General features: G+C 49.0%; 1 protein-coding gene across 1 annotated transcript in view; it reads left to right on the forward strand.

Annotated features, from left to right (window-relative positions):
- CBL (Cbl proto-oncogene) overlaps window positions 1-9,165 on the forward strand; it is a 31,480-nt gene extending 22,315 nt beyond the window's left edge. Inside the window, exons 10-16 of the mRNA XM_027655608.1 lie at window positions 818-949; window positions 1,594-1,956; window positions 2,819-2,913; window positions 3,392-3,547; window positions 4,000-4,103; window positions 4,423-4,605; window positions 7,318-9,165. Of these exons, the coding sequence (XP_027511409.1) occupies window positions 818-949; window positions 1,594-1,956; window positions 2,819-2,913; window positions 3,392-3,547; window positions 4,000-4,103; window positions 4,423-4,605; window positions 7,318-7,598 (1,314 nt within the window). The 3' untranslated portion in view covers window positions 7,599-9,165. The remainder of the gene's footprint in view (window positions 1-817; window positions 950-1,593; window positions 1,957-2,818; window positions 2,914-3,391; window positions 3,548-3,999; window positions 4,104-4,422; window positions 4,606-7,317) is intronic.
- Window positions 9,166-10,772: the final 1,607 nt, after the last annotated feature.

Here is a 10,772-nt window from a genome sequence, read left to right on the forward strand (position 1 = left end):
TTTTTTAGGGATCCCTGTGTGGCTTTTTCCTAAAATCTCATTGCTGCTCTTGCATTGTTTTTCTGCATAGGGAAGTGAGTTTGAATTTGGCTAATTTTTAATAGTTGAATCAACTAAAACAAGCTGCCTTTTCTGGTCAGAAAAAATATTTTGCTCTGGTTTACCTGTAGTCTTATTTGTCTTTATCTTCCACCTTGTGAAGTAACATACTAAACAGTAAACACTATTCCTGGAGGTAGTTTATTTATACATATCTTGGGGAAGCAAAACAATTTCCTTGGTGAGACATCCTGTCAGGGTATGGAGTAGGATTGGCATTAGTGAGTTCCAACCCTTGTAAAGCTTTTCAAAGTTAGAAAGCACAAGCTTTGCTTGTAAAAAGAGAAAACAAAGAGAAGAAGAGGCACTCTTTGGATTTGTTATGTGGAAAAGCACTTTTCTAGGGACAGAAATGGAGTGATTACTGCACCAGCCCTGACACTGTAGTTGAGGCAGTTTGCACAGTGACAGCAGGTTTTGCAGCAGCTCGTGCCCTCTGGTGTCCAAAAGCAGCTTGTTCCTGCTCAGGCAGATTTGTTACTCCAACCAAACAGCTTGGCTGGTGTTGCTAAGTGTGTGTTTTCAGTTGTGTCTCACAGGGCTTGCTGCCTGTCCTGTGACACTGTCTTCATTACCAGCGGTATAATTGTTTATCACAGAGTGATTTGTCATCAATATTGCAGCCAGTCTGAGTCACAGAGACTTAAAGCCTCTGTAGAGGAAAGGAGCTCTGCTGGATGGAGTCATTTGTTGATTTTCCCATTCTTCCCTGTCTCAGGTGGAGCGTCCTCCCTCTCCCTTCTCCGTGGCTCCACAGGCTGCCCTTCCTCCCGTGCCACCACGACTGGATCTGCTGCAGCAGCGAGTGTCCAACCCCCCCGGGGCTTCCAGTCCTGGCACCACTTCCAAGGTCAAGCACACCTTTTGCCCTTTCAGCTCTGATTTTCAGGGAGAACAGCGTAAAGAACTTTTCTTCACAATTTTTTTCCATCTAGCATTTTTTTTCGGATTAAAAAACTAAAGAATTAAGTGTGTGTGGCTGGGAGGAGTGAACTGGCTTTGTGCTTGATCAACAGGAGGCAGTAGGATGATCTTGGTGGCATTTGTTTATTGCTTGTTGAGATACAGCAGCAGTTCTTCATCTGGTTTGGATGAAGTAATGAAATTATGAAAGTCCAGGCAGAAGAAAAGATCTATTTTTAAGAATATTCATTGCTGACTGTTGGCTGTTAACTTGTATAAATACCCCACAACTGAGTCACTTTTTTAATGATTTGGTAGGCTTTGTTTGGAATCCCATCTAATGCTGCTGTGAGCTCTTGTTCTCCTCCAAGAAAAAGAATCTGGGGTGTTTGGGGTGTAGTGCACGTAGTTGCTGTGTTATCTCTTCGAGCCTGTGGAGAAGGTGTGGACATATCTCCACATCCCCTGAGATAACTCCTTGTGAAAACAGATTAAAAAAAACCCCACCAACCCAAAACTCTCCCTCCCGTTTATCTTTTATGGCTGGGCCTACCTGTGTTAAGCAATATCTTGCATTTTTGTGCCCTGCAGGCCGCCCCTGGTGCTCTCCACAAGGACAAACCTCTGCCAATCCCCCCCACGCTCCGAGACCTCCCCCCGCCGCCGCCTCCGGACCGGCCGCATTCCCTGGGGAACGAGGGCCGCCCTCAGAGGAGGCCCCTGCCCTGCACCCCGGGGGACAAACCCCCCCCGGTGCCCTCCAACCGTCAGGGGGACCTGTGGCCTTCCAGACCCATCCCCAAAGCCCCCCCTGTGGCCGTGAGCCCCGGGGACCCCTGGGCTGGCAGAGAACTGTCCAACAGGCACTCGCTTCCCTTCTCCCTGCCCTCCCAGCTGGACTCCAGGGCTGACAGCCACCGGCTTGGGAGCACCCTCAGCCTGGACAACCCAGGGGTGAGTAGACCTGGCAAAGCTGGGGGTGATCTGTGAGAAAATCAGCCTTCCAGGGTGCCCTCTGCTCACGCTGAACGGTGTGATCCTGTGCCAAGGGAGAGATGGAAAGGGACTGGTGGATGCCAGGCAAGGGGGGACTTCTTAGGAAGTGCTTTCATAGCTCTTGGGGGCAAGGCTGAAATGCCAGTTTCAGATGCATGATCACTCTTCCCCTTTCAGTTTTGGAAGGCTGGGAATGCTTTCCACTGGGAGCTGGTGTGCTGAAAAAGCCTGATTTACTCTGCTGGTTTTTGAGCCCTGAAAAGCCTGCACAGAGTAGCTGTGATGGATTGAACACAATGAAATCTGAGTTTAGTTTGGATCTGTTAATGCACTGAGCACTGTCACCAGTGGAGCTGAGGAGTCTCTATTGTTCTCAAAAAAAACCTGCAGGCAGTTTAGCTTTCCTCGATTCCATTTCCTTAATTTTTCCTTTTAATATCTCCAGCTCTCTAAAATAGAAAGCAAGGACGTTTTCAGCCAGATTGTCTAGGAAAATGGCACTTCCACAGTTGCCATCCTGTCTCCCTGTGTGTGTGCTTGTCTACATCCTTTTCCTCTTGTCCCCCATTTTTGGCCTATTTCAGCTGAATTTGCCAAGGCCATTGGAATCTCAAAAGATAGGAAATTCCTCCTGCAGGAAAGTCCCTGCTTGTGTCCTCACTGAGGGAAAACTGTTACAGAAGTCCTGGATTTCTAAGTAAATGCTTTAGAATAAATGAAGATGCTTCATTCCCTCAGGGGATTTGCTGAATGACTGGCTTTGCAGCTGCACTGGTATATGTGGTGTTTCTGATTCCTCTTTGGAATTCTTTTCTTTCAGAGCTCCAACAGTGGTCCAGCAGCAACCTCAGAGTGTGAACACCCCAAAATTAAACCCTCCTCGTCTGCCAATGCCATCTACTCCTTAGCTGTCAGGTCTCTTGTTTTCTTTTATAATTTACAGAGTGGTGCTGGTGCCAGGGGCAGAATTTGACACAACTCTGTCAGCCTTCATTTCATTCCTGACAGACTCAAAACACACAATCTGGGGAAAGCAGATGAAATCAGATCCCAGAGAGCTGTGGGGAGTGGTGCTAATTCCCCTTGGCTGTGGCAGTAAGAAACAGGCTCCAGTTGCCATCAGCTCTTCCATGAATCCAGTTTTGGGTTAGTCTTCATGTGAAGTGGGTGATGTGAATTTATATGATACTGTCACCCCCTTCTGCATAGTGACCTTGTGCCAGTGTGACCTTGGAGTCCTGAAAACCACTTTGTTGCTTTAGACAGAATTGCTGTAACATGCCTACACTGTGGATTTTAAAGGGCACTTTGATAGTATTTAGATGTATGAATATCTGAATATTATATTGTAAATGTTTTTCTGATCTTTATATCTTGTTTCTCCTGCCTCCAGACCACTGCCTGTACCAAAACTGCCTCCTGGGGAGCAGTCTGAGAGCGATGAGGACACTGAATACATGTCACCATCCTCTCTCCCTGTGGTGCCTCCAGGTCCTGCTGTACAAAAACCAGAGATCAAAATGCCTTTGGAAGTGACTCAGAGTTTACGGTGAGAGTCTGTGTGTCTGTCACAGCTCTGGGACAGCACATTTGGGCAGCAGGGTGGGGATTTTGCTTGCTTGGTTCTCTGAATTCCCCCAGTGGTGTTCACCAGATCTAGGCTAAAATAGCTGTAAAGGAATTTTTTGCAGAGTCCTTGCACAGCATTAAAGGAGTCAGATAACCCCTTCCCCCTCTCCCTGCTAATAACCTCTCGAGAGCAGAAACAACTGAAATTCAAAACTCAAAATGCAGTGTTTTGGTGGTATCAGTTGATCTATTTTGAGCTGAGATGCTGCACTGCAACAGACGTTATTAGAGCATTTTTCTGGAACAAATATGTCACAGAAGAGTGGTGATTTCACTTTGAAACAAAATCTGTGCAGCATGTCAGTCACAGAGACAAGGTGGAGGTGGTGGCCACTGTCTCTGGTGCCAAGGGCAACGTGTTCTCTCCCTCAGAGTTTTGGACTGTGAGCAGCAGCCAGAGGGTTCCATGTATGAAGCAATGTACAACATTCACTCCCAAGCAGCATCCTCTGCTTTCGAGCCTGTCAACACTTCTGGTGAGTGGGTGTGCTAACAAACAACTGAGAAACTGGGGCACAATGGATTGATCCCAGTTGGAACAGCGTTTTCAGCTAACTAGAGTAACATTTGCTTTTGTTGTTAAAATAGCTGTGGAAATATCTGGGTCTGTGTACTGCATCTATCAAGTGTTTTTAACCTAATGCTCCCTTCTGGAAAGAGCTTCCATTGAAGGTGTGGTTTTAGCAGCAAAACCTTGAGTTCTGTGTCCTGTCAGTGGTTTTGAGGGGTGTGGGGGAACAGAGTCTGCTTGAGAGACTCCGAGTCCCAGAGCTCAGGATGTGCCTCCCGTTCCAGATGAAGGGGATCTGGCAGCAGCCACTGCCAGCAACGGCCCTGAAGAGTCAGAAAATGAAGAGGATGGTTATGACATCCCCAAACCACCACTCCCAGTTGCCCTTGCTCGTCGCACACTGTCCGATATCTCCAATGCCACTCCTGCCTTCAGCCGAATGTCCTTGGAAAACGACCCTGGGACAGGTTAGAGGGCACTTCTGGCTTTCTCTGCGTGTTTGAAACTCGTGTCACTCGCTCCAGGTTTTGGGTGTAAGCTGTAAAATCAAGTTTACAAGGCAGAATCACACTCGTTCTTGGGTGTTTGGTTTGATTTACAGCTTGGAATACATTCCCTTGGTCATTTAATCACTGAGCTAGAAAATCACTTTGAAATCACAATTAGAAAAACCTTTCCTGAGCTTGAGGAATATTCCTTAGGCCACTGTGCTTTTGTCCCAGGGTGTACCAAGGCAACCATCCCTGGAAGTGTCCAAGGCCAGGTTGGACAGGGCTTGGAGCAAGTGAAAGGTGTCCCTGCCTATGGCAGGGGTGGAACGAGATGAGCTTTAAGATCCCTTCCAACCCAAACCATTGTGTGACTCTATCCCTGTTCCAGGTGGAAGATGCCAGTGCTGGCCTTGCACAGCCTGTGCCTCAGTGCCTGCAGATGGCACAAGTGTTCTGTCTGATGCTCTCAGTTCCTCTGAGCAGGGACCCAGTGGCTCAGCAAGGTCAGCTTTTTGTCCCCAGGGAGTAGGGGACGTCGTGTCCTTCTGGCTGCAAGGCACATTCTCAGAGGGGAAAAAAACTAAAGCCTCATTTCTCCAAGAGCCTTTCTGAATAATGCATGACTTATTCCCTACAACTGCCCAGCAACTCTTAAGGAAGCTCTGAAAAACTTCCTGTTGGGGGGCTTTCAACATGTTTGAACACGCTGGGGATTTGCCAAGGAAGAGGAATGAGTTTCTTGTTTCTTCTGGAGGCAGAGCCTCCTATACCAAGAACCACTTACCCCAGTGAGACTTCTGTTCATTTGCTTCACCATTCTCCTTCCCTGAGCCTGTCTTTCAGCAGAGGAGAGTTTCCTAGTGCAGAGAAGTTCATCAGCCTTTTGCCACTCCTCCCTGCCTCCCTTTTTGAGCCTGTCACTGTGTCTGGAGAATGTGGCTGAAAGGGATGAGAAGGGACAGAGAGGGAGTCACATCCCCCTCCCAGATGAAGTACTGAGCTTAATCACTGACACTTCTTTGTTTTGACAGCCCTGAAATAACAGTGCTGTTGTCCTGCCTTGGTGTTAGGAACTCTGCTAATGGAAAATGTGGGAATGCTGATTGTTGCTGCTGTGGGAAGCATAGGCACTGTGCAAGCAAGCCTGAGCAGTGTGGGATACATCTTGGCAGATTTATGTTCTCATGCCTTGTGCTCTGCAGTTTGGTTTATTAATCATTTACCAAAAAAGCTGTCTTGGTAGTTGTCCTTTCAGATTGACCTGTGGTCTCTGAAATTTGATCCAGTTCAAGCTGAAACAGCTATTTCTCAAAAGGCACTTCAGGGGAGAGGAGTGGGCAGACCTTTTTCTTACATGTACAAAAGGCTTTTTATGTGTGAGAAGCTTGTCCTGTGAACATTAGTGAGCTGAACTGCCTTGTGGTTAGTGAGGAAGGCTCAGGGAATTTGTTTCCTGAAGAGCCTTCTCTATCTTAGTGCTTTTGGTGCAAGTTTTTCAGAAAGGCCCCACAATGGTGCCTCTCTGAGCAGGGCTGCAGTGCCCACTCTTAAAAAGGGATTGCTGGGACTTGTCTGTTGTGCTGCTGGAAAACTCCAGAGAATGCCCTGAGGAGTTTTTCCAGAAGACAAATAAGACTTTCTCTAAGGTGATGTCAGATATCCACGCAGAAAAGCTTCCTGTGATTGGCAAAAAATGCTTTCTGCAGCGATACAGGAGGTCAGAACGCCAAAATTACCACATTAACACATTAAGCAAGGTGTTTTTTGCCTTGGAGAGTTTGGTGACTCGTTTGGTTTATTGGCTATTCTTTTCTCTTCCCAGAAGGGCATGATGTGGCTGCTGGGCACTGCCTCATCTGAATGACTAAGGGAAAGGCAGAACAGGCTGAGCTTATTGATGTGCCCTGGCTGCAGCCCTTGGGCAGGGTGAGCTCCAGCAGGGGAACAGGAGAACATTCAGCTGCTGACCCTTCAGAGAGCATAATTCAGTTGCTGGAGCATTTGTGGTGGCTGAGCTGTGACTGATAGAGCTGGCTTTGTGCACACCCTCCCTGGGCACTCTGCAGCATGCACAGCAGGTCTGAGAGGAGAGGTCAGCTCAGCTGGGGGGGTTCTGTCTCATTCCAGAAGGAAATGGGATGTTGGATAAAGAGTTGCATATTCTGTCACTTTTTTTCCCAGCAAATCTCTGCTGCTTATTCTAAGGCTGATATCTGAGCTCTGCTCACACACATTGAACCCATGACATTTTTTTTCTATTTATGTGGTCTTATGTTAATAAATGAGCCTGATGTGACTTGCTGATTAAAAACATCTCCACATAGCAGTTTTTGCACACAAGAGGGGAAGCTGAGCTGATTGGAAGGAAGGATGAGCTGGTTGGGCACTGGAAATGGGTACTCTCAGACACACGATGTGACTCCTGGGGATGGTCCTGTGAAGGGCTAAGGATTGGACTCAATGATCCTTGTGAGTCCCTTTCAGCTCAGCATATTCTGGGATTCTGTGAGCTGGTTGGAAGGAAGGCTGAGCTGGTTGGAAGGAAGGATGAGCTGGTTGGAGAAAGCGCCAGAGCTCAGTGACAGGTTTTTTTGAAGTGCCATTTATCAGCCTAATGTCATTCCCTCTTTGTCCCAGGCCAAAATTACATGTCCTTGTTTCAAGTGCTGCCTTTGTTTCTCCTTCCAGGTTTTTCAGATGGCTCCCAAGTTCCAGAGAGGCCGCCAAAGCCGCTGCCCCGGCGGATAAATTCCGAGCGGAAAGCCGGGAGCTGCCAAGCAGGAGGAGCCAGCAGTGGGGCCAGCTCATCCCTGCAGCTCTCCAGCGAGATCGAGAACCTCATGAGCCAAGGCTACTCATATCAGGACATTCAGAAAGCCCTGGTCATTGCACATAACAATATTGAGATGGCCAAGAATATTCTCCGGGAGTTCGTCTCCATTTCCTCCCCTGCTCACGTGGCCACATAGCACAGGACACCTCCACACCTACAACTTCTGTGGACCAACTGCCTGGGCAGCTGTGGCCCAGCTGTGCACCAAAGGGGAAGGGGGTTCCTTTAGAGACTTCGTGCTGAGGTCAGTCCTGCCTCTCAAAGAGAATCAGTTGTCAGGTTTTTGTGGTTCCAGATTTCAAAGCAGAGGAGTGAAACGGAGCGGAGTGGTGTTTTATACAGTGTAATGTCTTGGAGTCCTTTACCCCTACCTCTTGTCTGGGAGAACAGATTTATTTCCAGGGTGTTGGTGGAGAAAAGTGTCGTGACAAGGGACCCCCGAGCCCATGCCCTGGAGGCTGTTGGGGGAGTGTTTTGTGCTGTGAATTTTAAGTGAATGCTCAGAGAAACAAAGAGTCTCGAGGTCGGTGTGGTGTGTCCTGTGGTTCATGGTACTAGGTTTGGATCTGTTCGCTGCTGTGTGTCTGGCTCAGGCTTTTTAGAGCAGCTGGGAGGTCACTTTCTGCTGGGAATAAATAGGAGACCTTGGAAGAATCGTTTGATTGCTTCCTCTTTGCCACGGCGTGTCCCTCTTGCCTGTACTAATAGCATTATTGCTTGTGATTCCAGCCCTCCCTTGCTCTGTGGAGATAGCAGGAGCAGCTCCTGTCAGGGGTTTTGATCCTGGCAGTGCTGGGAGTTGGATTTCCCTCGAGTGTGTGCCCTCTTGCAGCACTGGCAGCACCACATTCCAGGCAGCTGGAAGTGCCAGGAGTTTGGCATGTTTTGGAGGGATGGGAAGACTCTGAGGGAGAGCAAAGAACTGGCTGCTGCTTCTCCTCCCTTTTTTTAGCCTTGAGCATTTTGTGCTTCAGTGCTCAGACTTGACTGTGGCCCTTCTGGGCTCCAGCAGCCGTCACCAGACACTCTTTCCTAGGAATGTTGCACCTGGTGAATATGATGTTTTATTTATCTTAATTGCATGGTGGCTGTTGCAGACTTAGTGGCCTTCACTCACATTCCATCACCTCCTTCAGAGAGCTTTTGCAGGAGCCATCTTCGTGCCAGGGTGTGTTGTGGAATTGGTAGATGCAGCTGATGTGTTTGTTGGGTATCTCACCTGCTTTGCAGTAAAAGAAATTGCAGCAGTTCCTCCTGCATGGCTGTCCAAAAAACGACATGGGGGGGGCTCTTCTTTCCATTCCCATTGCTCTCAAGGTATTGCCAGATCTCGTGTTCAAACAGACCTGGGCAAATTCTGTGTTTGTAAAATGATCACGTGGCTTTAAAGGTCAGAACTCAGCTGTTACATTGGAAAAACCTGACCTGCAGACTCAGCTACTTAACTCTGTTCATGCAGGAGGAGTGGATGGTTCCTCTGGAGAGGATTTAAGTCGAGGAGGCACACACAGATCCCAGCTGACAGACTGTGCACACGGAGAGGCCCTTGACCTTTGGAGCATGTCCAGCATTATTTGCATCTCTCCCAGGTCAGCAGTGGTCAGTAGGCAAAGGGCTGCAACTTGGAATATTGCTGGAGTGATTCTGGCACTTGGATGCAGTTTGGCCTTTTGAAGAATCCAGAGGCTGGGCCCAGATCTCAGCCAAACGGCTGCAGTTGGCAGAGAGGAGTTAACGAGTGTTTGCAGAGGGAATTGAGCATAAAATGGTTTGTTTTTTTTTTTAATTAAAGTAGAGGTTTCTCTGTGGACCTGCAGCTTTGTGAATCGATGCAGTGGGTTCCAGGCAGTTTGAACTGTCTCTCTTTACTCCCCTCCTTTCTTGTAGTGAGGAGAACATTCTCAGAAACCGTAAGGGGATCTCCTGCAGCGCTTGGAGGCCACCAGCACTTGCTATTTCGGGGCCAGGGCTGGGAGTTGCCAGTGCAGCAGCCCGGGGAGGTTGATGTCATGGGCACAGGGCTGTGCAGGGCACAGAGGGGTCAGGCACAACCCCGAGCTGGGGCCCTGGGGAAGCTGCTGAGTCGTGGTGTCAGTGCCTCTTGCACTCGAGGAACTTCCTCCTGTGCCCAACTTCCTCTGCCAGTGTGGCTGTGGGAGCTGCTGGAGGAGCAGTTCAGTGCTGGTGCTGCTGAGGCAGGAACAGGCAGCTCTGGCTGTTGTCTCACGCTGAGCAGCCCGTCCTGACAGTTCCTTGTCTGTCCTGGAGATCCAGGGAAACCCTTCTGTGAGGGAGTGCTGTGTTTGCTTTCCCTCCTTCTCACACTCCCCCCAGTGCTGCCACCCAGCTCCTGTGGGTTTGGAGCCACTTTGTGTCTGCCCTGCTGTGTGAACTCAGTGCCAGTGTGTCCAAGGGGGACATGTGACTCTTGCCACTGCCCAGGCTGTGCCAGAGCCCAGTCCAGCCAGCTCCAAAGCCTTAACTCTTGTCTTGCACAGTGTGTGTGCTCAGACTAGTGATGCCCTGTCCCTTCATGGCAGGCTGGTTGTTAATGTTCCATTAACTCCTGCCTGGCAGAGCTGCTCCAGGCCTGTCTTTGGGGTTTATGTGCCAAGAGAGACCTTCCTCTGGGTGTTGTTCTGGGTGTTAGAGATTAGAGAGGGCAATCTTTGTGGCATGTATCACTGATTTTTCTGCATGTGTCCTTTCTGTGCACTGTTTTGTGTCTCAAGCTGATTTAGGAAACTTTTAAGTCTTGGCTTTTCTTCCTTAGACATGTAAGGATTTGCTGATTCCACGGAGTGCAGCCATGCCTTTGTGGCTGTGCTCTGCCAGCTCAGCCCAGGCACTGCACAGTGGATTATTCCTGGGGGGGGTTTTTTTCAGCCCAAGATTGATTGCTCTTCTTTCCCTTCACCTCCTTGCTCTTTATCCTTAAGAAATTAACTTCCTGACGCTCCTTTAAAAAGAAAACCAACCCAAATGTCTAGTGCCTTTCTCGAGGGAATGCTGCATCGCCAGGCTGGACCCAGGAAATCCCATCCCTGTGGGAAAACCAAGAGCTGGATGAGCTGTAAAGACGCCTTTGAGCGTGAAACTGCTTTGAAAGGGGTGAAAAAAGGAGCAAGAGAGATGGGCACTGTCACTTCAGCTGGGCCCCTGTGTTCTGTAGCATTTCAGCTGTGGGTTGGTGACGTGCCCGGGCCGGTGCTGTGCCAGAGACAGGAGGATTCAGGGCAGGAATCCCAAATAATTCCCTCTAAACACCCCGTGTGCATGTCCTTCCCCCTCGGGGAGCTGAGCCCAGCCT

This window comes from Corapipo altera, unplaced genomic scaffold (assembly GCF_003945725.1).
Source record: "Corapipo altera isolate COAL_440 unplaced genomic scaffold, ASM394572v1 71, whole genome shotgun sequence".
In the NCBI taxonomy this organism is placed as follows: Eukaryota; Metazoa; Chordata; class Aves; order Passeriformes; family Pipridae; genus Corapipo; species Corapipo altera.